The sequence below is a fragment of the Bos grunniens genome, chromosome 19, assembly GCF_055505025.1.
Source record: "Bos grunniens cultivar Pamir isolate PY7600 chromosome 19, Bosgru_T2T1.0, whole genome shotgun sequence".
NCBI classification, from domain to species: domain Eukaryota; kingdom Metazoa; phylum Chordata; class Mammalia; order Artiodactyla; family Bovidae; genus Bos; species Bos grunniens.
The window spans coordinates 44261195-44288346 of NC_141183.1; the positions used below are offsets into that span (position 1 = coordinate 44261195).

At 52.9% G+C, this 27152-nt stretch overlaps 1 protein-coding gene and 1 non-coding gene across 9 annotated transcripts in view; both read right to left on the bottom strand.

The window, feature by feature from the left end:
• KSR1 (kinase suppressor of ras 1) overlaps positions 1-27152 on the bottom strand; it is a 161480-nt gene that overhangs the window by 17650 nt on the left and 116678 nt on the right. For 2 of the 8 annotated variants that reach the window (XM_086355605.1, XM_086355604.1), the window contains exons 4-14: positions 22547-23006; positions 19983-19987; positions 16946-17006; positions 13312-13395; positions 11272-11333; positions 11057-11163; positions 8776-8944; positions 6790-6831; positions 4085-4139; positions 2987-3035; positions 1368-1747 (exon numbers count right to left, since the gene is read on the bottom strand). In XM_086355605.1, the coding sequence (XP_086211731.1) occupies positions 1368-1747; positions 2987-3035; positions 4085-4139; positions 6790-6831; positions 8776-8944; positions 11057-11163; positions 11272-11333; positions 13312-13395; positions 16946-17006; positions 19983-19987; positions 22547-23006 (1474 nt within the window). Of the gene's footprint in view, positions 1-1367; positions 1748-2986; positions 3036-4084; positions 4140-6789; positions 6832-8775; positions 8945-11056; positions 11164-11271; positions 11334-13311; positions 13396-16945; positions 17007-19459; positions 19651-19982; positions 19988-22546; positions 23007-27152 lie in introns of those variants that run through there. The other 6 variants (XM_086355597.1, XM_086355599.1, XM_086355601.1 and 3 more) reach the window with 6 other exon arrangements.
• Positions 26028-26151, bottom strand: LOC147352484 (small nucleolar RNA SNORA19). The gene has a single exon (XR_015148490.1). It is a non-coding gene; the product is annotated as a small nucleolar RNA SNORA19 (small nucleolar RNA).

The following is a 27152-nucleotide window of genomic DNA, read 5'->3' on the forward strand; positions in this document are numbered from 1 at the left end:
TAGTGCCACATTCCCTTTAAGCAGACTCGGATCTCTCATCTGGGTAGATGAGAGAGAGACGGAAGGCTGGATGATGGACAGCACCGAGGCTGGGGTCTGAGGGATGCTGAGCACCTCCTGCATTGGCAGCTGGACTCTACAACTAGCCACCGGAGAAGCCCTTAAAAACATGAGTGTATACAAACTCCTTGATGGAAGGCATGATAAGGAACTGTTTACAGTACCCATCTTTGTTTACAGAAGCACCCAGGTAGGGTGGGAGGAGACTGGTTTTCACTTTGTGCTTTTCCAGAAGATTTGAATTTTCTCTCTTTTAGGTATCCTTTCATTAATTTATTTATTTAATGTCAGTGGGGTTATAGGATGGGGAAATTAGTCTCCATTTTGGGGGTTTCTTCTTTTTTTAAGATTTTTTTTAAAAATGTGGACCATTTTTAAAGCCTTTATTGAATTTGTTACAATATTGCTTTAGTATTGTAACATTTATTTTTAATTGGAGGGTCACTGCTTTACAATGTTGTGTTGGTTTCTGCCATAAAACAACGTGCATCAGCCGTAAGTGTGCATATGTCCCCTCCTTCTTGAGCCTGCCTCCTACTCCCACTGCATCTCTTCCCTCTAGGTTGTCACAGAGCATCCGGCTGAGCTCCCTGTATTGTACAGCAACTTCCCATTAGCTATCTATTTCACATATGGCAGTGTATATATGTCGGAGAAGGCGATGGCACCCTACTCCAGTACTCTTGCCTGGAAAATCCCATGGGCGGAGGAGCCTGGTAGGCTGCAGTCCATGGGGTCGCTAAGAGTCAGACACGACTGAGCGACTTCACTTTCACTTTTCACTTTCCTGCATTGGAGAAGGAAATGGCAACCCACTCCAGTGTTCTTGCCTGGAGAATCCCAGGGACGGGGGAGCCTGGTGGGCTGCCGTCTGTGGGGTCGCACAGAGTAGGACACGACTGAAGCGACTCAGCAGCAGCAGCAGCAGTGTATATATGTCAGTGATACTCTCTCAGTTCGTCCCACCCTCTCCTTCCCCCGCTATGTCCACAAGTCTGTTTTCTATGTGTCTCCACTCCTGCCCTGCAAATAGGTTCATCAGGACCATTTTTCTCGACCCCATACATATGCATTAATAGACAGTATCTGGTTTTCTCTTTCTGACTTACTTCACTCTGTGTAACAGGCTTTGTCTTTTTGGCCCTGAGGCACGTGGGATCTGGTGTCGAACTCGCACCTGCTGCAGTGGAAGTCGAAGTGCTAACCCCTGGACAGCCAGGGAAGTACGTCTCTACATGAAAACGCCCTCCAGGGGCATGCAAATCACCAGGCCCCCAGGGAAAGGGGAGGGGGCGGGGCCGGGCTACCTGGTGATGATGGCCAGGTGGGGCGGGTTCATGCAGGCCCCCATGAAGAGCACCACGTTCTCGTGCCGCGTCTGCCGGTAGTTCATCACCTCCTTCTTGAACAGCTTCAGGTGGTCCTGATTGTGGCCGTCCATCTCCAGCAGGCGGATGGCCACCTCGCCGTGCCAGCGGCCGCGGTGCACCCGGCCCCAGCGGCCCTGCCCGATGGGCTCGCCCAGCTCCACCTGCTCGAAGGGGATGTCCCACTCCTGCAGGTACACGCTGGTCTGGCTGGCCTTGCGCGAGATGGGGCCCCGCCAGGGCCGGCGGGAGGTCGGCAGGTCATCCACCTCGTCCTCATCGTCTTCGGCCTCTGACTTGCCGGCCTCAGGCTCCTCGGCCTGGAAGGAGAGGAGGAGGGAATAGAAGGGGTGGCAGGCCTGGGGCCAGGTGACTTCCCTCCCTCAAGACCCCCACCAGGTCAGGGAGCAGAGGGGTCTGGGGTCAGGAGGCCTGGGCTCTAGTCACAGCTCTGTGCAGACCTCACGTGCGAAGTGGACGGGTCACTCAGCACCACACGGTCCTAAGGTCCTAATCCACAAACTACGGAGCGTGGGCCTTCTTCCCGCCAATGTTCCAAGACATTGCTCCTAGGAGCAATACCTAATCGCTGGGGAAGAACACTAACACCCTTTCTGGATATGCTTTTAGTTTTAAAAAAATATTTATTCACTTTATTTGCCTGCACCAGGTCTTAGTTGCAGCATGTGGGATCTTTTTTTCTGTTCTTAGTTACAGCATGCAGGAGTTTTAGTTGTAACATGAGCACTTAGTTGCTGCATGAGGGATCTAGTCCCCTGACCAGAGATCAACCCTGGGCCCCCTGAATTGGGAGTGCAGAGTCTTAGCCACTGGAAAACCAGGAAAGTCCTAGGATTTTGTTTAAACACAGAGTCTGAGACTCTCCTCTGTGTGCTGTGTTGTGCTTAGTCGCTCAGTCTTGTCTGACTCTTTGGGACCCCATGGGCTGGGGCCCGCTAGGCTCCTTTGCCCATGGAATTTTCCAGCATTTTCTACTCCATAGGATCTTCCCGACCCAGGATCAAACCCATGTCACTTGCATCTCCTGCTTTGGCAGGTGGAGTCTTTCCCACTAGCACCCCTGGGAAGCCTGTGACTCCTCTGGGCAAGAGTAAATCAGTCTGCTGAGGCTCATAAGCCACCACACTTGCCAGGCTCGGGTGACACTGGTTCAAAGGTCAAAGCAGCAGTCCTTGGCCCCAGCTACAATCAAAATCACCCAGGAATATTTGATAACATCCAACTGCCTGGCCCCACCCCAGACTGAGGGAAAGTCTCCTGGGCTGGGGCCCAGGCCTCTCGGCTGGAGGTGGAAACCACAGGAATAAAGAGCTAACTTTAGCCTCAAAAAACAGAAAAGCAAAAGGAAGCTTGCTTCGTGGCACCCCTCACTGCTCTCGCTGCCTTGCACACTGCCTGCGTCTGGTGCAGCAGGTGGGCACCTGGGATAGCCCCCACCAGAGCCGGGTGCCCACACGCTCCCAGACACCTCCACGCACTGAGCCGGGGAGAGAGGAAAGAGATGCCCCATCTACGGCTCACGGGTTACCATCACTTACCTCCACTTCATGATCTTCCAACACATCTGCTTTTGGCTGGTCGTCAAGCCTAAGAGTAAAGCAGGGTTTGTCAAGGAGACCCCGAGGCTGGGCCACTCGGCTCCCAGCTGGGCAGGGGACTCCCCACGCGAGGTCTGAGAAAGGGGTGCCAGGCCTGGACCCTTCCTTTGACCCACTTGGTCACGGGGAAGGCGGTCTGGATGCTGTGGAAACACACAGCAGGCCGAAGGCCAGACCCCACTTCCCTTCTCCGGCCTTGGCCTTCCCCAGGCTGAACTTGAGGGTGGTGGGGGCTTAAGGGTGGACAGTGACCATCAGGGACCTTTCAAATCTGACAACTAGTATGGGGTTCCGAGCACGGGCACAGGATTTGGAATTCTACTTCAGGACTGCTTCCGTTACTCCCTAGCTGTGTGACTTAATGCAATTTCTTAACCTCTCTGAGCTGATCCCCTCATCTGGATGTCAAGGATGACACCTACTTTACACCTGGCTGAGAACTCGACCAAACAAGGTGAGTCAGGTGCTCGGCGTGGCCTGACCGAGAAAGGGCTCCTTGACGCCCAAGGAGCATCATGAACAGGAGCTGAATTATTAGGTTTCTCTAAGGCTGGGTGCCTTCGCCCAGCCCTCCTGGGTCTCTAGACAGCTCCGTTGCACAGGCAGCCCCACCCCACGCTGACTGCAGTGATAGGAGGCAAATAAAACCCTGTGGCTGAGTTAACTGGATCACAGGGAGAATTAGCCCAAGGAGTGCTCCATCTGGCTGCCCAGGTCCATGGTAAGGTCTGAAATTAGAGGGTCAGAGATTTAAATGTGGAGGTAGAACATGGTCCTGCTATAGAGCTCAGGGAACTCTGCTCAGGGTTATGTGGCAGCCTGGATGGGAGGGGAGTTTGGGGCGCGGAGAATGGATAAACGCAATATGTATGGCTGAGTCCCATCGCTGTCCACCTGAAACTATCACAACACTGTTCATCGTCCATACTCCAATATAAAATAAAATGTTAAAAACAGTATTAATAAAGGTAGATGAAGGAGGTGGTCAGGGATGTGGGTCCAGCTTTAACAAGTCCCCAAGGAAGAAAAAGCGCCTACCGGGAACTGTCCGCTCCATCGGTGAACGGCGCTGCCTGTGGAAATGCCGAAATGTCTGGAGGAAACGGAAAAAAAATACGAGGCATGAGACCCGTTCCCACTACCCCCGGAGACACAGGGCAGAGGTGCTTCCCTAGCGGCCCCTGCATGGGTCGCATGCGGGCTCTCAGGGCCACTTCCATGTGCTTTCCCTAAATCAGAGCGCAGACGCAGCCTCCGCGGCACTCGGTTTTCCCACACGGCTCTGCCCTGGGCAGGGACTCCAGGCGGGGTGGAAGCTGAGACTTCTCAGTTGCCACCATCGCCCTGAGGCCCCCTACAAGCAAGTGGTAAAAGCAACTGGGCCCCTATTGACTGGACCTGTGGGCTGGACCCTCCTCCTCGCCTCTGAGGCAGGGGCTGCTGGCTGCAACAACCCTTGACTGCGGCAAGACCCTTGGGCCAGAAGAGGCCAAAAGCCAGACTCACAGGTGGCTCGTTAGCGACACCGGGTGCCTGGCACGGATGCCGGGCACTTCGGATGGGAGCCAGAGGCCCCATCACCTCAGCTTCCAGCTTTGGTGGCTGGTGGAGCAGCACTCTGCGGAGACAGAAATGCACAGTCCACGCATCAGGGACCCTGGGATCAAGAAGTTGGCACTGACGCCTGAGTCGGTGGCTTTCCCAGTTTCAGCACCAAAAGCCCCCCATCCGGGGAATACTGGACAGATGGTCACCCCAGGGTGGAGCCAATGTGGCACAGGCCAACTCTCCCCCCTCCCCATGGCTGCTCCTGCTGCTGGCTGCTTTCTGTTCTCTCTGGTCCCTTCTCAACGTGCTCAGAGAGGCTGGCTGCCTCAGGGCTGGGTGGGCCCCTCACCCCCTTTTGCAGCAAAAGAAGAGATTGGAGGTGGCGGTGGTTGGAGCTAATCAGGGCCTCTCCCTGTCTGCTGGAACAAAGAGAATTCCCATCAGCCAGCAAATATCCCTCACCTCCCTCTGCGCTCTCCGCAAGGCTATTCCTGAAGCTTTCTCGACATCTCTGCCTGCGTGTTCAGTCGTGTCTAACTCTTTGCGACCTCATGCACTGCAGCCCACCAGCTCTTCTGTCCATGGGATTTCCCAGGCAAGAATAGTGAAGTGGATTGCTATTTCCTCCTCCAGAGGATCTTATCGACCCAGGGATCAAACCAGCATCTCCTGCATTGGCAGGCAGATTCTTTACCGCCTGGGGAAGCCCTCTCAACATTTCTTGAACCTCACAGGCTTGGGAGAGTCTGATAGAGGCCGTGGACCTTCTTATCAGAGAAATGCACACATGTACCCAACATCCTGTGTGCAATTTCTGGGGAATCCTAAACCCGGAAGCCTGCCAAGGCTCCCCCAGACACCACTACCTTGCGTCTGCAGACCGTCAAAGGCAGTCTGATGTTTCTACCCACCCAACGCTGCTCAAATGTTTCCATAGAAGAAAAACACACGCACAGAGATAGGGTGACACAGGGTAGATGGGAGTCTGGGGAGAAACAGCACCTCAGGTTGGGGGGCGGCAAAATGCCTCTGAAGCTTCACACTTGTCCTTTAACATTAAGAGTGTAATTTGTATTCTGCTCCAAATGTGTCCGTATCTGTTTTAATGGAACTATATTTCCTTCCTCTCCCCCCTGACATCTTCAGAGCAAGATGGACCCTACTAGAAAAAAAGCCACGTTCTCCCAAAGCTTTCAAGGGTACTCCCCTGTATGCCACCCTAGAGCAGTAACCAGGCAGGCTCTTGGAGGGGAGCCACAGAAAAAAATGGGTGTGAAACCACAGAGGCAGCTCAGGGAGCCTGGCCCTACCCCCAACCAGCCTGCACAGCCTGAGAAACCACCTATAGGAGCTAACAAATGCTCTTAGTCACTCCCCTAATGGAGCTGGGATGGGGAATAGAAAGGCCTGCAATTACCAAAATACCATGACTTCAAGACAGGCCTGTTTAATCCAGGGAAAAACAATTAACTACAGTTTTCATCAAAACCACACAGAACCTTCATATGACTAAACTCAGAATTAAAGTCACAGATTACTTATACTATTGCTTGTCACCTCCAATTAGAGAAATAAGTACTAAAGAGTATAAACTCCTCAGGGGCAGGAATATGGTCACATGCAAAGGCCGGCACATAGTAGGTGTGCAAAACAATTTCTGTGGAAGGAAATTAATTAAATTAACTAAAAGTTTTCTTTCAGCTTTCTGCACGGCAGGCATTTCCAACAAAGGCCAGCAGATGGCGCTGTGCGGCAAGGCTCTGGAACGAGAGACCCGCCAAATAAATGAAGTCTGCAGACCTTCCCAAACTGGCATCCCCTTCTTGAAGAAAGGGTAGCAGTTTCCTTGCCATTATGTAGAAGATGACTTGTCAGATGCTCAAAAGGCATCAGCAAAAGGTCCTCTCCCCTTATTCTGCAAACTGGATTTCTGCCACTTTCTGGCTGTGACCCTGGACAAGTCGCCTGCAGTCTCTGCAAAGAGGCGGGGGAGGGTGGATGCCAAGGGTCCTCGCGGTAATGCACTGCCCCTGTGAAGGGCCAGCTTCAAGGTTACTCACTCTGCCCCCTTACCCACCCTCAACAGACAGTCAGCTCTCAAAGCAGATGGGTGTGAAACACAGGTCCTCAGGGAGAGGGCTGGACAGAGGGGGTCACGGCAAGGGACAGTTAGTGGAACCATGCAAAGGACTCACCTGGGAAGATAAACTGCTGTCTATGATGAATGAAGTAGGCAGCTTTAAACAGAAGAGGAGGTGAGTCACACACAGAATAGCAAATGCAGCACGGGGAGAGGAAACAGAGGCAGGGGCTTGGGGGAGAGGGGCTGGTTATAGGGCTGGGGCACCCCTGCCCCACCTGCCCTGTCCCAGGTGGGCCTGGCCAGGATGGGGCGCTCCATGCAGGAAGGAGGAAAAGAGCTGGGAAAAAGTGGGTGCCCGCAGGAGCCCCCGGGAGTAAGGGGTCTTGCACTGGAGGACAGGGGTTCAGAGACCCAGTCTTGGGAGCCACCCTGCTGAAGAGCCCTGGCCAATTCCGTTCATCTGCTGGGCCCCCTTCCCTTCTGTGAACTGTGCGTGAGCCCAGGAGGGCAAAATATAATGGGGAGAAAAACCCAAGATTCTGAGAACACTGGACAACGCTGTGTGCAGGAGAAGGGAAAATCCACCAGCCCACGTTCACACCTGGAGGTACCAAGGCTTCTGCCTCTCAATATTACCATCCAAAAAATAACCTTTCTCCAAGGTTAGCCTCAGATACACACGGAAGTGCTCCCTCACAGTATGGAGTGGGTGGACTAGGAGGAGGTCCCATGCCACGTTAACTGCCAGCCCAGCCCAGCCCATGACCAGAGAGAGAGGGCTCCGTGCAGGGTACAATGCGGGCCCAGCCCGGGACATCAGGGAAGCTAAGAAGCTCTGGCTGATGTCACACAAAGGACTTTTTCAGTGACTCTTGTTTTTCAAACAGGCCCCTCCTTTCAGAAAAAGCCTTTTCTTTCCTTTCAGACTAGGAGGTTCAGCAAAAGGCCCGGTTTCAGAGCATCACAATGACAGAGCAGAACAGAGGAGTGTAATCACGTGGCCATTGCTGGGTCGGAGGAGGGAGGCGCGGGCTTGGAATGATGCATTAGTGTCAGGAGATAGCCAGCCACATGCATGTTAAGGCAAAAAAGAAGAAAGAGTCCTAAAAAATCTCACCACCACCCCCCAAAAGAAGTCCCTGGGACCCTGGGGAGATGAGGCTAGTGAGGTTGCCCAGCCAGGGATCCCCTGGCACAGGAAAAGCCATGCCTTTGTCCTCCTCGGCCTGGAGCCCTGGGGACCGGTGACAGGTGGGGCCAGGCCTGGAGTCCACAGGGTGAAGCTGGCAGCCAGCCTGGCTGGGCCCGGAGTGAACTGGGGCTGCCCTCCTTCCCTGAGCTTAAAACACGCTGAGGGCCGAGACCGGTTTCGAGGGGCTGCCTGGGAGGCCAGGACTGGGGCTCAGTCCTGAAGGGGGCCAGTGGGCTTTGTTCTGCTCCCTGAGGAGGTGGGACACTCCAGGCCCGGCCGAGTGGCAGGAGCCCTGTCCCTATAGACCCAGGGTAGCCGGGGCTGTGGTCAGAGGTCAGCTCGGCTCTGGCACACACCCCTGGGTGGACTCTGAGGCCTCACTCACACAGTGAGGATAACCTAACTCCAGCCTCACCTGATCTCTTGTTTTATAGAAAAGGGAACAGAAGTGCCCCCTTAAGCAGCTCGTCCAGACCCAGAGCAGGTAAGCCACAGAGCCCCGGATTCCTTTGCTCTGGCCTTCTGGGCTTGCCCCAGGTCTCATTGCTGCCTGCCCTGCTTCTCAGGAGCCCAGAAGCCCCGAGTGAGTGAACAATGCCCCCGAGAAGCCATCCCACACACAGGAGGGCAGCCTGGGGATTACCCAGGCTTTGCATCAGACAGACTTGGCTTTGAGCCCGGCTCTGCTGCTCACAGCTTGGGGCAAGCCACTTACTCCCTCTGAACCTCAGTGTCCCCATCTGTAAAATGGGTACAATCATAGCAGGTTTAAATATGGTGAAACACTGAGTGTTCAGCTACTGCTCTTAGCGGTGGAGACGGTTTAGCCTTGAGTCAGCCAGGATGAGCAGAGAAGGGACATGCAACCCCATCCCTCAGGCCCGAGAAAGCCCCAAGGTGTGGTACCTGGGAAGTTGAACCTGCCATCCCGCTGGCCAGGTGAGGGGTTGGGGGGCGTGGTGGCACTGGATGGGTTGGACGACGCTGGGAAGGGCGCGGGTGAGGAGGGCGTGGAGGATGTAGTGGAGGATGGGTTGCTGCTGGAGTCCAGGTGGTTCATGGCTGGAGGATGCTCCTGCAGGACCAGAGACACGGGGAGTGGCAGGGACCACCCAGCCCAGCCTGCCCGCCCACCCCTCCCCACCTAAAAGGGAGGAGGTGAGCCAGGGTGTTCTGGCATTTATGGGTATAACGTTAGAGGGAAGGACGGCACAGGAAGACCTGCACCTCAACACCTGACCCCTGGAGGGCTCCTCTCACCTTTCTGATTTCAGCTCAAACATCCTTTCCTCCCAGAAGTCCTCCCCCAGCCCTGGTGGGAGCCAGGCTCCCCCCACCCCCCTTTTATCCTACCAGGGCCCTGAGAACTTTTCATCAGGGCACCTGAACTACAATTTGCCAGCTGCAGGGGTGGTTTTCTGAAGACTGTCTCCACCACACTGTGTGAGTCCCAGGAAAGCAAGAGCCACATCTTGTCACACACCCAGGGCCTAGCTCTTGGCTGACCACAGAGTAGGGTCCTTTAATGAAGTAAATTCAGCCTCTGACAAGTATTTATTTTAGTGGGTGGTTCACAGTGGGTGGGGCTTCCAGATGACTCAGTGGTAAAAGAATCTGCCTGCCAGTGTAGGAGATACAGTTCAATCCCTGGGTCAGGAAGATCCCCTGGAGGAGGAAATGGCAACCCACTCCAGGATTCTTGCCTGGAAAATCCCATGGACAGAGGAGACCGGTGAGCTACACTCCATGGGGTTTGCAAACGGTCAGACATGACTGAGTGACTGGGCGTACACACAGTGGGTGCCTAATAAGTGCTCCCGCCACTCAGCAGGTGGATCTGCCAGCCGGGCCATCAGTGGTGTGGACCCCAGCAAGGCCAGAGGACCCCTGAGGGAGGGTCCCAGGGGGAACCGAGTCCATGCCTGGGGGATCATGGGCCTGACCAGTGTCTCCTAGACCAAATGCCAGTTCCTCAGCCGGTGGGGCAGGCAGTTCTGTTCAAAAAAAGTTGGGGCTAACCTGGGTTAAAAGCTAAGCTGAACTGGTTTCTCTGGCAGGCCCTCAAAGCTCTGGGATGCAGGGGGGATTCTGGAAACCATCAAAGCCACGCAGTGGGTCTCACTGTCCAGTGACAGCCAACACCATCTGCTGCCAAGCTAAAGGGGGAGGGGGCTGCACCCCTGTGCCCCCACTCTGCCCCCTCACACACCACGTCCCAGACCCCCCATCCTGATCAGGCCAGGCCAGCAAGGGCAGGGGGTTTGTTTGAGGCAGGCTGAACCCCAGCCCAGAGTCAGCGCCTGTGTGACCCTGGACGAATTGGCCCACGCTTCTCAGCCACACGGTATGTTGTCTACATAAGCGGGGCATCAGCTGCTGCCTCACCGGGTCGCTCATTCGCTCAGCGTTCAATAGACACATTTCCTTGCTGCCAAGGCAGGCGTCAGGGGCCCGGCTGGAGCACGACCCCACAGCCCTGCCCTCCACAGCACCCACGCGCTCCGGGCCTGCCTCTCACCCACAGGGAACCTTGCAGGCAGTTTCTTCATCTCTAAAATGGAAGTGATACAAAATCCCTGGTGGTCCAGTGGTTAGGACTCTGTACTTTCACTGTCGAGGGCACAGGTTCGATCCCCGGTTGGGGAACGGAGATCCCACAAGTCACAGTGTAGCCAAAAAAAAAAAAAAAAGGGTGGTGCCATCAGCATGTGACTTTTAGAACCACTGTGGGGATCAGATGAGTTATCAATGGAGAAAGTTCCGTTTCTGACGCTGAAGTACTCAGGAAACAGTGGTTCAAAATGGGGGAGGGCGCTACGACAACTGAAGCCCGCGAGTGCTAGAGCCCCTGCTCCGAAACAAGAGAAGCCCCACAACGAGAAGCCTGAGCACACTCCACAACCTCAGAGTGGCCCGGGCTCGCGGCAACTTGAGATAGTCTTCGCATTGCAATGCAGACCCGCTGCAGCCAAAAATCAATTAATTAAAAACCGCGGCAGGTGGGTACTGCCACATAACTATGATTTGCACACAAATGTGAAACCTACGCAGTGGCTAAACATGAGATCCCCGCAGGCTACCCTCCGGCCATGCAACCGGGTTGCAGCATCACACTTCCTTCTGGCCGGCCACCCTGGGCGTGTGTCACAGAAAGGGACCCTGGGCGAGGGTTCTCCTGACATGGTACCTTCTTTGTCAGTGCTTTGGGGAGGGTTCCAAAATGGGGTTCAGCGGCTCTGTCCACTGGATTGTTGATGTCCGAGGGCACGGATTCTGTCCTCCGAAGCTTGGGTACTGTTTAAAAAGGAGGTGGGGGGTGGTTGTAACCATCAGCAGCGAACAGGATCAAGAAAGATGCACCCCAAATCCCAAAGATAGAGCAGAGAAGGGCAGGAAACTCACGTGGAAGGAAGGATATTCTACAGGCAGGGGCTTCTTTTGTACACTTGTTATGACACTTCAACCTGGTGGAGAAGGCAGGGTCAGTGCACGGAGGGGCCACATGGGCCCCAGGACACACACACGGGCTCGGAAGCACTGCCTGGCAGTTCTGTACAACACTCAACCCTGACTGCCTCAATTCCCACTAATGTCTCAACAAACATTAGCTTTAGAGTGGAGAGCATCTCATGTTAATAGTACTAGCAGCTGGTATCCATTGAGCACGGCCATGTCCCTGCTGTCATCTGCCTCATCTTCACAGCAAAGCAGGTTTTTTTTTTTTAATTTATTTTTAATTGGAGGATCATTGCTTTACAATGTTGCATTGGTTTCTGCCATACATGAACATGAATCAACCTGAATCAACCAATGTTCCCCTTCCTCTTGTATCTCTCACCTACATCCCACCCCATGCCACCCATCTAGGTGCAAACAAGTCTAATTTCACCTATTTTAACATCCTGTAGGGCACCCCACTCCAGTACTCTTGCCTGGAGAATCCCATGGACGGAGGAGCCTGGTGGGCTGCAGTCCATGGGGTCGCTAAGAGTCGGACACGACTGAGCAACTTCACTTTCACTTTTCACTTTCATGCATTGGAGAAGGAAATGGCAACCCACTCCAGTGTTCTTGCCTGGAGAATCCCAGGGACAGGGGAGCCTGGTGGGCTGCCGTCTATGGGGTCACACAGAATTGGACACGACTAAAGCAACTTAGCAGCAGCAGCAGGTCATCTTTTCTAAAGAAAAGGAGACCCTCTACCCACGTTCAGAAAGCTTGAGACAAATCTGAACTTGAAAGAGATGAATTAGAAGGAAAATATTTCCATTTCCAAGGATCCCAGGGAGGCCTCTCCTGCTACCTTCCTGCATAGGCCACGCTGTCTGAGGATCAGAGCCAAGGCAATGGAAAGAGCTGGATTGGGATTCTTGGTTTGGTTCTGCCTGCTGAACCCTCCTCAGGGTTCTCATCGATCAAATGGGCTGACAGTTGGGGTCCTCCAACTTCACACTGCAACTACAGCAGAGCTTGGGGTTCAGAGGTTATCCTGTGCTCTCTGCATGAAAGGCATTACTTGAATAGGAGTTGGAGGCCCCTGATTTAAAGCCAAATGGCCAGGAGCCACCAAACACCTAGACTGGTGAGAAAGGTCTGACATCTCCTTCGCGTTTTCCTGTGGTTCTCTCCTAACCACAATTTATCCAATAGACACACATGAGACCTATCACCTACAGTCTGGCGGGAGCCCAAATGCTTTTACTACACACTCTAGCTCTGATTTTGAGAGTGATCCTGATTGCACAGAGAGACCTGGAAGCCAAAAATGAGGCCCAGAAAGGGCAAGCACCTTGCTTCGGGTCACACAGCAATGCAAGGACAAAGTGGACTGGCAACAGGCTTCAGGTCCATCCTGGTAAGTGGGAGTAGCTCGATAGCAGGGAACAGACTCTGCTCACCCTACTCTTCACTATCCTTGCTCTTCTGTCTCACCAGAAACCTCAACAGTAGGAAAAGGATTGAATTTATATAGAATCTACATTCTTCCTTCATTTTCTTCTCTAAACACCACAAGCCACTTCTCCGTATTTACTATTCCCTGGCCCCATTTCCCGATTCCTTATGTGCTAACCTTAAACTTCAGAAACTCCTTACAGTTTCCCAAAAAGTCCTGCCATTCCTGTCTGCCTTTATACAAGGTGCTTTCTTGACCCGGAATTGTGTTACCTCCTTAGTCCACCTGGTAAACTTCTATTCATCTTTCAAAGCCCACCTCAAACAGTCCCTTCTTCTAACAATGCTTTGCCTGATGCTTCCTTATTCTTCCTAGAGAGGGCTGATCACTCCCTGATGTGCTGAGATTACACATAGATTTTGGAACTCTCAAACGAGTTCCTTTGAACTGTGATTTGACCTGAGGCCAAGAACCAAGTGGCAAGACTTACTGAACTGAAAGTATGGAGCTGGTGCCCTCTCCCACCTCTGCCCCACCCCGCTTATTACCTGCAATGCTTGCACTTCACTCCAAACATCATGCTCTTCTGGCACACGTGGCAGACCTGCGACAGCCAGGACTTGGTGGAGAACCTGTAGGGTGGACATGTGAAAATGCTCAGAGGGGCCAGGATGGAGACGCATCCCCACCAAGCCACAGGGAAACCAGAAAAACTGGTTCCACCCCAGACACCCGGGCGCCCTCTCAAGTGGAGGGCAGGGACATCCAGGACCCCTGCTTTCCTCAGGCCTTCAGATTTCTCGGCCACAAAGTCTTCATTGCCAAAGCTGATCTGGTCACTGATGCCAGCTCTCTGGCAGACAAATTGGCAAAAGCAATCAAAATTACAAGTGCACCCGTGGAGCGCTTCCAGTCCCAGGAATCCATCCAACAGACACTCCCGCGGGTGTCAAATGATGCACTGACAGGGTACTCACTGCAGCATGTTTGTGGCAGAAGAGACTAGAAACAAGCTATGTTGTTTGTATAGGTGTACAGGTGACTGACTGTATAAAGTATGGTCCATGCACACAACTGAGCACCAAACAGTCGGAAAATAAAGTAAGGAAGCTCTTTTTATGCAAACGGGGCATGATCACTAAATTACACTGTCAGTGAAAAAAGGAAGGTACAACGCTACATGACTCCATTTATTTGAAGTTCAAGTACAGGGAAATCTAATCTATGATGACAGAAGGGAATAGCATCTCTGGAAGGTAGCACTATGGACTAAGAAGAGCCAAAGAGAACTTCTGGGGTGGGGACGTTCTGAATCTTCGTATGGGTGGTATACGTGGGTGTACACATATGTTAAGCATTTGTGTACTTAGCTCCATATAAATTACGCCTCAATTTTAAAAGAAAAAAGCAAAGTATAGAACAGTGTGTATAATATATGCAATATTTTCGTGAAAATAAAAAGGGAGGTGGAAGAATTTACATATGTATTTGATTGTACAAAAATATCTCCGGGGGACACATAGAAGACGGCCAAGATTGCCCGTGGGGGGGGTTGGGGGGGTGATGACAGCAGCGGGAGGGGACTTTTCTCATAAATACACATCCTCTGGAGGTTTGCATTATAAATGCATTTCAATCCAAACTCAATGTTTTAACAATCCACAAAAGATATACTGAAAAGAAGGGTGGGGATGGAGTGGGTGGTGGCCTCCTAGAGAAAAAGTCCAAGGTCTGTGCACAGGATGGGGAGCCTCAGAGCAGAAAGAACTCACAGTTTTGGAGGACTAGATTTTTAAAAGCATAGGATATCATAGTAAGGACAGAACAAATAGCAACAGGACTTGGGCAACAGTTTGTAACGTATCCACAAACATTAGCTCACTCCTGGGAGTGACCACCCCAGGAAGTTTGGCAGGTCAGGGATTCTTAGCACACAGGCAAGCAAACCAGCTCAGAAAGCTTAGGTGACTTTCCCAAGGCCACACGGTTGGGCTGCTGTGCAGCGGGGGCAGAGCCCAGGTCTCTGAACTCAGAGCACGGCTCTGTAAGAGAGAGCACGGGGATGGAAAATGAGGGAAAGAGCCTGGGCTTTGGGGTCAGACCACACCGGGTTTGAATCCTGACAACTGCTGGCTGTGGGATGGGTCCAAGTCTTTGCAAATGAGGCTGACACTCTCCCCTCACAGGGCTTGAGGAGAATCACGTGTGCCGTGTAATGTGCAGGGCCTGGACTGTGGGCGTGAACGTCGCTGCTTCTACGAGCCAAGATGGGAGCCTCCAGGCCTAGGAGAAAGGCAGCCACCCCCTTGGAATGACTTTTTTTTAATATTAATTCATGTATTTATCTGGCCGTGTCGGGTCCTTGTTGCATCGTTCGGATCTTTCGTTGCAGCACAGACTCTCTTGAGTGGCTTTAGCAGTTTCAGGCTTAGTTGCCCCACAGAATGTGGGGTCTCAGTTCCCCAGCCAGGGATTGAACCCATGTCCGCTGCATTGCAAGGTAGATTCTTGCCACTGGGCCACCAGGGAGTCCCTGGAATGCCTTTTAAGGAGCTCTGATTCGGCCTCTCTGGGATCCACACAGTCTCTCTGGCCTTTAATCTCCTGTCAACAAGGGGGTTAGGCGAGCAGCTCAGTGGTACTCGAGATGGCCTCCACTAGAAAATCCCGAAAACAGGTTGAAATGAGAGTTGGGGGCTCGGCCAGAGAAGGGGCAGGCACTAGGGAGGTTTGGGGGTGTGGAGTAAGCATCATAAAATATTTTTTCCCCTATGATTAGACCAAAATGCTTCAGAACTTCTTGCTGAGAGAGGCTTGGATCATGAATTTAAAAATCCAAGAGAGTGTGACCATGATGTCCCATACCCAAGACCAGAGCCTGGGTGGGCAGGGCCACTTGGAGATGCCAGACAGGATGGATGCTGCTGCCCAGGGTCTAGCCGGCACGGCCTCAAATACTCCGTGAGACCAGGTGCAGCCAAGACAAAAAGGAAACAGAGCAACCTGCTGATCCTGGTGTCCCTTACTTACCTAAGTCAGCCTGTCTCAGGCCAGAGCCAGGGGTTAAACACCAAGTGCTTCCCAGCACTGGATGCATGAGGCTCACACGCATGTCACCCCCTTTTATCCTCCCGACAGGACTGGCAGCAAGTTCCAATCACAGAGAGGGAAACTGAGGCTGGGAGGGGTTACTGGCAGGGAAGATGGCACTGGGTGTGCTTGAGGGAGGCCCTCAAGACCCTCACTCAAATGGCTTCTCCTGGTGCCAGGGACTCTCCTCCCCGAGCATCTTGGGGACGGGCATCTGGGCCCTGCCAAGGCTTGGGACAGAAGTGCCTGGGCGCCAGCCAACGGTTTTAAGAATGTCTCAGTGGCCGTGAGACCTCAGGCAAACTACTCAACCCCTCAGAGCCAAGCCTGTCTCATGGGGCGAGGATTCGGGGCTGGCCTTCCGCACAGGCCAGAGTTCAGCACACACTCCAGGGAAACCAAAGGCCCTGGCAAGTTGCAAGGCTCTTGATGAGCATGCCCAGCCATGTTCACAACTTGTTTAATGGGGTGGCCAGAGGGCGGGGATCCCAAAGGACTGTATTGCTGGCCGTCAGTGGGGAGACAAGATGCTGCTCAGACCTGCTGTTGGCAGCACACACCAGCCTCATGAGCATTGAGGCTGAGGCCTCTGCGTGGTCCATGTCATGGGCCCTCACCAGCCACACAGCTGCATAAGCATCAGTCTCCGGAAGTTGCTAGAATCCTGACTGGCAAGCCAAGCACCTTACAGATGGAACCTGGTGTTTCATCAAGCTTCAGGGGCTCTGATGTGTGGCCAGTTATGTCCATGGAAGTGATGTCATGCTGGACCCAGGGCGATGCTCTCAGCTCCGTTTCTCCTGGGACCTGTGTTTTCCCTCAGCAGAGGGAGGAGACTTGAGGAGGGGCAGGGGAGGGCCAGCAAGTCCAAAAGGGCTGCTGGTGACAGGCAAGGGCTCCAGGCGGGTGCCATGTCCACAGAGGAATGGACAGACAGACCACAGAATGGACTGACAGACACACAAAGAGCCCTGAGAGACAGGGTCAGGACAGAGCTCCAGCGATGCAGAGTGACCCCCCAGCGGGGCTCAGCCTACACAGGTCCCAGCCCAGCTCTGTGCCTCCTCCCCACCCCAGCCCGGCCAGGCCTACCTGTGTGTCACAGAGAGCCCGATGTCCCTTCGTACCATCTGCGGGGATCCGTGAGGGAGATCTGCAGGGAGAGAGGCCAGGTCGGCAGGCTGAGGGGTCCTTCCTACCTGGACGGAGTGTACCTGGGACCTGCTGTCTCAGAGATCACAGGCTGGGGGGTGGGGTGGAGACCAACCACATGGTTGGGGGGTGGGCGGGGCAAAACCAACTACATGGCAGAGGGCCATTTTCCTGAGCCTGCCTCTAATCAACACAGGGATGGCCAGGCGAGACCAAAGCGGGGCCAGTGCGGTTACCCCCATCCCCCAACAGATGCTACCACCTAGCCTCTGCAGACAGTTCAGAAATAGCCCCTGGGAGATTTCTAGCTTTGGGGGAAGACAGGCTTGTGAGGCAGAAGGCAAAGCCAAGGTGAGGACAGCGGCTCAACTCCCCCCACCTCCTGCACATCCTCGTGGAGGCAGCCACAGGTCACCAATTCTTGTTACGCTGGTAGAAGGTGCCTGACCCTTGGAGGAGGAGGTGAGGCTGGTGGCCATGCAGCACACCCAGCTCTCCAGGCAGAAGCACTTTGGGTATTTTGCTCTGAGAGCCACCACTGCCGGATCCCAGCAGGTAGAGAGAAGATGAGGTGAAGCTTCACCCGTTCCCATGTGACCCAGACCCAGCCAGGCACTCAGTCTGAGCCTCAGGGGAAGTCTCAGGCCTTGAGCTTTGCATGCTTTCCAAGAGGGCACCCTGGCCTCTCTCTCCAGCCCTGGCTTCCTTATATGAATGGGCATCCCTGGGGTTGGTGGTATAATAGGTTGGGCAGTAGAGGAGCAGCTGGAAGCAATCTGTCATCCACTGGCAGCCCATATGTCTAACTCCCTCTCCCCTCCTTCACCAGAGAGACCCCCATTCCTCCCCACCCCACCTTCTGCCCATACTCAATACTGCCTATCTCCTCCTAGAGCAGGGTTTCTCAAAGGAGCCCATGGATGTGCTGCAGGGGGTCTGGGACTCCTCTGGACTGGTAAGCAGATGATGTAGGGCAGGGGTCCCCAATCCCTGGGCTGTGGACTGGTACTGGTCTGTGGCCTGTTAGGAGCCGGGCCACACAGCAGAAGGCGAGTGACAGATGAGACAGCAAAGCTTCATCTGCCACTCCCCATTGTTTGCATTATCACTGCCTGAACCATTCCCCTGCCCAAACCCATGCCACCACCGTCCATGGGAAAACTGTCTTCCAGGAAACCAGTCCTTGTGCCAAAAAGGCTGGAGATGGTTGATGATTTTCCTTAGCAAGAAGGTCTAGATTTTTATCCAATTATCAAAGAGATCTGTGACTCAGAAAGGTCGGGAACACAGTACTCTAGAGATCTGTGGCCATCTCCACCCCATGCTGGCCTGGCACACAGCTGGTGCTCAATAAGTGGTGGTTCACTTAAAGCTGTGTACCAGATACCCAACCACAAGAGAAGGGCATGATGGAGGTATTGACTTTCCTCCTACAACAAGGGGAGTTTGATGGGGACCTCCGCCACCTGCTGATGACTGAACTCACAATCTGTCCAGCGCATCTGCCATGGGGCTGACTCCTCCCAACTCCTTTGTCTGGGGGTGGGGTGGGCCCGGGTGGGGCACCCCACCCCAGTCAGTAGCCAAGGCCATGAAAGCGTATGGATCTAAAAGGGCTTAGGCTACCCGACTAGGAGAAACAGACAGTGGGAAAATGAAATTTTAACCATCTATCTCTGAAGACAATCTGTGGTTGATTAGTAATGTCCGCCACAGGCCTAGGCTAGGACAGAGGTGAGATGAGGTGGTCCCTGATCCTGAAGACAACCTACAATTAATTAGTAATGTCTGCCATAGGTCTGGGATAGGACAGAGGTGAGATGAAGCTGTCTCTGATCCTGAAGACACCCTACAACTGATTACTAATGTCTGCCACAGGCCTGGGATAGGAAGGATATGAGATGATGCTATCCCTGATGGAAGTAAAACACTGGTCCTGAAGGCCTCGTCCCACCTTCCCGGCAAACTGGGGAAGCAGCCTCACTGTTGTGGTCCCTGCATCACTATAGCAACCAGGAAGATGGATGTCCTAGGGATGCAGATGCTGGATTCTCCTCCAAGGCTCTGTGAGGGGTCTTGGGAGTTTTCCACCTGTGCCCTGGGGACAGGGAAGGGCAGTCTCCCTCCTTCCTTGTCCTATACCTCCCTGGTGGTCCTGCATTCAGATCCATTTTGGCAAAGTCACTGTTACCCCATTCCACATCTCTCAGACCCTGCTGACAGCCTCTTCATTCTAGCCAGTATAGGATAGTACAAAAACAAGCTGCTACTTTGCTCAGGCAAAAACCAGATGCCTCTGCATCTCCACAGATACAATTATTAAAGCAGACCCCAGAGGCTGTTTCCCTCTGCTTTGACTCTGGAGAGAGAGGCCCTGCAGCACAGCCACGTACGAGAATCAACTCTCAACCCAGTGGTGGAAAAGGGACTCTGAGCTTGCCTGGGCATCCTTACCATCCCCCTCCAAGGGGACATCCACACCCGCTGATCTCTCAGGCCTCATTCAGAGCGGACCACATTCCTGCCTCCAGGGATGTCCCTCTCCTGAACAGGGTGGAGGGTCCCAAGACGTCAGCTGGACTTTGCAGATGGCTACCGTCCATCTACACTGGACATAAGGAACCTCTCTCCCAGGAGCACGGCATCACCACGGCAGCCCAGCAGGTAAACTCCTGCCAGAGGTCACCTGCGGGGGTGGCAAGGTGCAAGTGGGGCCCACCACAGAGCTGCCCACAGACGGTGACATTCTCACAGTGCCTGCTTCTCAGGGCAGCTGTGGGCTGGGCTGAACCACCTTATCATCTGAAGGTTCCCTGTCCTAAGAGCTACTTCCTGAGGCGGAGCCCAGCATCTCTGCTTCTGGACCACAGAAAGGCCAGAGGACTAAGAGAGGGTCGAAGAAATCCACCCCCGATGGGGACAGCGACAGAAACAGGACTCCCGGGTGGCAGAGGGGATGAAAATGAATCACTCTTACCAAACCTGGAGGAGACAAAAAAGAGAGAAAGCGGGATTATGTCACCGTGCTGGCCTGGTGTCCCCAGGAACATCAGTCCTTGGGCAGGAGCAGATACAGTGCTTGGATGAGGACTTTGAGCCCCTGCGTGGGGCCGGGCTGGCTGAGTGACTGGAGAATTTCCTCAACGACAAGGGCTAGAGGTGGCCCCCTCCCAACTCCTCACTGGACAATGGAGCCATACACTGTGCTTTAATACATTAGATTTCCTAGCCCTTGCCAGCTACCTGCATTGTAATTAGAGTTCATTCTTTTTCACAGCTGAGGAAACAGGCTCACAGTCTCCCAAGATCATATGCCAGTAGGTGGAGGAGCCCTGCCCAAATCCCTGGGAGGAGGGGTGCTCGGACCAAGCAGGAGGGCGGCTCAGGGAGCCAGAGAAGAAGTGGCTGGGGCAGAAGGCAAGGAGGACAGTTGTAAGAGCAGAGGGGCAGCCCCCAAGCAGGGCCTGAGCAACATCTCCTGGGGGTGCCGCTGTCCCAGGGACGAAGACAGCTGGGAGCCCAGGGCGCTCAGTCCAGCCTCAGGGCTCATCGAGGGCAGCAGGGTGGCCTGAGTACTCATGTCGGTGTCAGCTTTGGTCTTTGTGGGATTCTGACTCAGAATCCCAGGGCGCAAGGCCCAGCTCACCAGCAGCGGGATCCAAGGAAGTGGTGTCATCTGCCTGAGTCTCTGTTCTCCACCCAGAGCCCCCCTGACTCTTTTCAGGAAAAAAAAAAAAAAATGAGGAAGAGAGGCACTGGGCTTTGCCCACTGAGATGCCCTCTGAATGACCCATGTCCATGTGTCCACATGGCTGTTATCACTGCGCTTCAGAGAGAAGAAGATCCGGGGGGGGGTGGGGGATGGAAGGCTCATCCCCTTTTGGGGGTCAGGGAGGAGGGAAGCCCCAGGCCCCAGCAGGACAGTCTGATCGGGAGTGGTAGGTAGGTCACAGCTAGATTTCTTTCCTTGGGTGACATACACTCAGAATCATCAAAGTTGTCCAAGGTCTATCCCACAAGGGACCCAAGAGAGTCTGCCCTGGGGTGGGGGAACAAGCCCACTTGAGACCCAAAACAACCATGTCAGGAGAGAGGCTGGGTTCCCAACCCTCAGAAGCACAAGAAGGTAAGAGGCACCCAAGGAAACTATCCTATCCCTTCCCTTCCACAAGGGTATATAGACGAGGGTGAATTTTATAATAGAGTAGGACAAAGACCTAAATATCCATCAAGAGGGGAGAAATTAAACTATACACTGGAAAGAGGCTTTAAAAAGTTTAAAAGATGAAATAGCTTGAATAATTATAGATATATACAAAACTGATAACCTGGTTGGTTCCTGAAAGGAAAAGGAAAAATGGTAGGGGACAACTTTAACCTCTACAAAGTTCTATGTGAGCAATCCTGGACCACGTGACTGTCACTAACTATTTAAAATACATAGATCAAGGGACTTCCCTAGTGGCCCAGTGGTTAACACTCTGCACTTTCAATGCAAGGGGTAAGGGTCCAATCCCTGCTCAGGGAACTAAGATCCCACATGTTGTGGCCATAAAATAAAACACATAGATAATTTTTTTATAAATAAATACGAGAGTAAGGTAGTTCAAGATGAACTGATATTTAGTTCTCAGAAATAAAAGTAAGTTGAAAAAATAGGTTATAGCATAGAGTACATAGTATTTGATAATTATTAGCAGTTTCAGCAAGATATTCTAGTTCCCCCTTCTGGGCATATAGGAGGATGACATTTTTTGGTTCTTTTGTTTGGGTAGGGCCATAAATGGTGTGTAGAACTTTTGGGAAAGAGCATTTAATTGCTCAGTTGTAACATGTCAAGTTTTTTTTTTTTTTCCTCTGTCACAGTGGGATGTTCTAGACAATGTTCTGGCCTTGAATCTGGAATGAGGCTGACCTGTGATGGACAGGTAGCATGAGCAAGAAATAAATCTCTGGTTATTTGAAGACCCAGAGACCTGGGGGGTATTTGTTATTGCAGCATATTCCAGTCTATTCTGACTGATACATAGTATCACTTCGAGTCTGTGTGTGTGTGTGTGTAAAAAGATATCTAATAGAATTCAGCCCAAACTGTTAAGGTATTATTGCTCAGCTGTATTATCTAAAGTGTTATTTTTTTTCTCTGCCACAGTGGGATGTTCTAGACAATGTTCTGGCCTGGAATCTGGAATGAGGCTGACCTGTGATGGACAGGAAGCATGAGCAAGAAATAAATCTTTGGTTATTTGAAGACCCAGAGACCTGGGGGTATTTGTTATTGCATCATAACCCAGTCTATTCTGACGTGTCCGTGTGTGTGTACGAAAAAAAGAAATCTAATAGAATTCAGCCCGAACAGTTCAGGTAGTCTGGGTAGTGGACTGAGAGATGGGGGCATCTTTCACTTTTTACGCTGTGGTTTCTATGTTGGCCAATTTTGTCCTTTAGAAATCGAGCCTATATTACCTTTACAGCGAGAAAACTGTAGTCAGAACTCCCAGTAGGTAGCAAATTCGGCACCTGCCTGGCAAGGACACTTACCTCATCGGGGAGACCTCGTCAATGCGGTTCCCCAGCTGAGACTCGTGGGACTTGCTGCGGGTGAGCGTGGGGAAGCTGGGCAGCAGTTGGAAGACCTTGCGGCTGGGCGGGGGCGGCGTCCTGGGCGGCTTCAGCTTGGTGTGCCGTCGGAGCTGGGGCGTGGTCGGCGGGGTGATGAAGCTGGGCAGGGCGCGGGGGGTCAACCGGCCACTGGCGTGCAGGGAGATAAAGGGGTCCGACAGGCCCTCACCAGGGCCGGGGTTTGGGGAGTCCGAGGCGGGCAGAGCGGACACGGAGACGGAGCGTGGGCCCTGGGCACTGCTGCCCAGTCTGCCCAGCTGGGAGCTCCCCGGAGGCCAGGGCAGGCTGGCTGGCGAGATGGTGTCTGCGGGAGGCCCGGAGCCACTTTCCCGCCGGGCATCAGATGAACTCCAGCCTGAGTCCTCTTTGTGCTCCCCGCCTGTGGGCCCAAGAGTCAAGGGAGTCACAGGTGAGGGGCCAGGGCCCACCCAAGAAGCACAGTCCCTCAGCGGAGGCTCCAGCTGCCAGCCGTCACCTATTTTATAAAGGCCACTCGAGCACGCACGCTATCTGGCTGACTGTCAGGACACCAGTGCAGATACTACTATCCTCGACATATAGAGAAGAAAATGAGACCCAGAGAGGGACAGGGCAGGGCTCCCGCTGGCAGCTGTGTGGAAACCCACCCCCAAAGTGAGTGATCTCCAAGAGGGAAGTGGTGAGTGATCTCTACGAGTTAGGCTGTGTAGGGACCTCCCTGGTGGTCCAGAGGTTAGAACTCCATGCTTCTAATGCAGGGGGTATGGCTTTGATCCCTGGTCCGGGAACTAAGATCCCATATGCCACTCGGCGTGGCCAAAAGTAAACAAATAAAAAGTAAAGATGCATATTTTTTTTTTCAAAGAGTTAGGCTGTAAAGGGATAACTCTCTTCTGAGAAAATTCAATCGTCAGGAAAAGGGGCTGCACGGACCTTTTGAAAGCAAACTGCCCTGGGAATTTGCTAGAAGAGAGACCCAGCAGCCACTTCCTTTTGAGAGAAGCCTCTGAGTGACTTTGGGCTGCTCCCACGGTGACCCTCTGTCTGAGGCTCCCAAGGCTTTGGGGCTCTGAGGGCTCCAAATCAATGACACGTCTGTCCATTCATGCGAGCACTCACTGGTATGCGGATGTTAGGGCATAAAAAGGCACGTCTGCGGTGCACAACGAGTCCAGTGAGAGTGAGGGACACTCAGTTTGGTGTGCTGTGTGCTGACACAGAGATGAATGGAGACTGAGGGGATACAGAGGAGGAGGCCCCTAAATAGCTTGAGGGTCAGGGGGCTTTCTAGAGGACGTGGCACCTGGGCTGGGCCAGCTAAGGGAGAACTGGAAAACTGTTCCCTCTCCCTGGTAAGGGAACAGCACGTGTAGGGAGCACAGGGCATCTTGCGGCAGCTACACAGAGTCCCACATGCCTTGAGAAGTCAGGACAAGCCAGGGAGAGGTGAGAGATGAAGCTGGAGGGTCAGTTCACTGGGGACCAGCTCCAGAGGGGCCTTAGATGTCTTGCCAAGGGCTTGAGGCTTGACCTTACAGGAGACGGGGAGATACTGAAGGGGTGGAGGCACGGAGAAAGGACGCCAGTCTACAGAGACCCTGTCATGGGAAGAGGACACCTCCCTCCTCGTATTTATCAATGAGTGGAAAGCACAGGAGGGGAGACTTTGACTCAAGACAAAATGAACTTCCACCCTGTAATTCTTCTACTTTGCGTCCCTCAATCCACCCAGCATGGCGAGGTTGATGAGATTCAGAGAGCCTATGTATACTGTCAAGTTCACACAGCAAAGTAAGCAGTGGGATGGGAACTGAGCCCTTGATCTCAACCACAGCCCCGGACCTCCTCCCTCAAAGCTACCAATTCTGAATAACCTGTAACGACATAGCCTTGGGAGGGAATGAGCTCTCTATCATCAAAGATGATAAAGCCCAGCCCACAGAGCCATCTATGAGGGATGGTGGAGTGATATTAACCTTCTCGATTCTTAGAGTTTGTCTATTCCATCCTCTCCTCAAATGCCCTTCCTTCTACCTCACTGCATGGTGACTTCCTATTCATGAATCAACTTGGATGAGTTAGTCTGTGTATTCCTTGCTCCTTTAGAACTGTGGCCAAGACCTACACATGCATGCGTGTTCAGTTGCGCCCAACTCTTTGCAACCCTGTGGACTGTAGCCCGCCAGGCTCCTCTGTCTTTGGGATTTTCCAGGCAAGAATAATGGAGTGGATTGCCATTTCCTCCTCCAGGAGAACTTCCTGACCCAGGGCTTGAACTCAGCTCTCTTGCTTAGGCAGGCAGATTCTTTACCACTGAGCCACCTGGGAAGCCATGGCCAAGACCTACACTTGAACTTAAATACTGCTCTTGTTGAGGGGATAAAAGAATGAGTTCCATGGATCTATGCGCAAGTCTGCCACCAAAGGAACAAGCCCCCAGTTCTTCAAATTGTCTATTTAATCACCATTGCTTTAGCCAGCTCAGGGATATGGCTCTGGTTTTGCACATGGACACTAGTCAATTGGCAGTGGCTGCTTGACAATGACTCTGGAGTCACTAAGCAGGAAGAGCTCAGGGACTGACCAGTGATGTCTGCTATGGATGAAGGATGGGGAGGTTCAGCACACATGAGCCTACCCTGTTCACTAGCGACAGGCATAAAGAAACATCCTTTATCACCTTTCTTAAGACCAGAGATGTGAACATTTGCCATCACCCCAAAGGCCTAATACTGAAAAATAGATACTAATATGTGCCAGGCTCTAGACTAAGTAGATGAATTTAACTCATGTAATCCTCCAACAATTCCATGAGAGGAAGTCTTGTTAGTATGTCCATTTTACACATAAGGAAACTAAGGCACACTGAGGTTGAGTAACTAGCCTGCCAGGAGCCATGAAGACTGAATGCAGGACCTGAGGGACAGGGCGATCACAGGTACCACCCAGCAGGTACACTTGAAGTGTGGCCACTGCTGGGCAGGCCCATCCACCTGCCTGCACCCTGGACTTGGGTGTGGCAGGTCCCTCTTGGAGATGTAGGGCACCACAAACTAAGATGGAATGAGAAAGAGCACCTGGGAAGGACCCTCTGCCCAAGGCCTGCTCTGGGGCACTATGGGGAAAGCATCTTCTAAGGAAGAAACCTGAGAGCAAAGTCCAGCTCGGGTGTGGGATCCCAGACAACTCATCCAGAGCCTCTGGTGCTTCAGCTACAAAGGGAACATATAGCAAGCGCTTCATATATTAGTGATCTTCTGATCCTGGCATTCAGGATGGACAGATAGCAGCCTTAACACACAGAGGTCACCACCACCCAGTGGCCAGAGCCTCCTCAACTCCTTACAACACAGGCATAAAGAGGGCGGACTGACAAGGTGCCCCAGATTCTCAGCTTGGGAGGCAAGTACTTTTGTTTGATGGTTGTCTGAAGGAGACTGACATGGCTAAATTAGTCATGCCGCTAATTTACCTCCAGGGGTTTACTTAGCACATCAGAAATATCTTTTCTCTTAATATAAAGAAAAAGACAGTGAAATGTACTTGGGCAGCAAGGGCTGAGGCTCGAGTCACAGTTCTGCCACGCACTGCTGTGTGTCCTTGGGTAAGCCCCTTCCCCTCTCTGGGCTCAGTCTCCTTCTCCGTAAAATGCAGAGATAAGAATGCTAACTATGTCCCTGTCCTGTTTACTTCCTGGCACTTGCCAGAGGCCTGATGTGTTGAGGTTTTCCAAATCAAGTAAAACTCTGGACTCTGTGTTCAGAGGAAGACTTGATACAATGGGGCCAGGGAAGAAATTAAGCACCATCTTCTCTGGGGGAAAAAAAAATATCAAGCTGAATATAAACCTCAGAGCCTTTCTTAAGCTTCAGGCAGCTGGAGATAAGACAAGAAGCTCAGCTAATTAAAAAATGGAGCTAATTCCATTCATTAGGTTCATTTTAAAGGCTTATCTGTGTGGTCATGGGAGCACTAAGTCTGGGCATTTGAAGCTATTTCCAGGGAAAGATTGAGAAAGCCTGCAAATAAGTTCCTGAGGAACACTATTCATCATGCCAGGATTACACACTTCGCCTGGGGCAACCATGTCCATACTCACAGCTGAAACGTGTACAGTTTCTCTCCGCATGCTTGGCTCAGGCTGAGCCCACACCAGCGCATGCCTTCTGAGCACACAGCCCAGATGGGGATGGAGAGGCAGGGGGAGGGTGGGGAGAGGACTGGGCAGGGACGGGGGCTGGTGAGAAGGAAGCTAGGGAAGGGTCACAGAGCCCTACCTACAGAGGTGTTCCACAGAGGGGAAGTCATGCAGCCCCGCCCAGCAGACCAGCCTGGGGTTGGTAACAATGGCTAAAGCTTTACACTGGCCAGACCAGTGGGAGCTGGGAGCCTTCTGTCTCAGGGAGAGCCTCTGGTTCGAGTGGGGTCCATCACGTACTTTCTGAGCGTGGACTCCAGCCATTCCAAGCCGGCCCAGAGACCCTGGTCACACTGGCCCCACCCAGCCCCTCATCCACCCCAGCAAAAGCCCTGGTGCCCCAGGAAC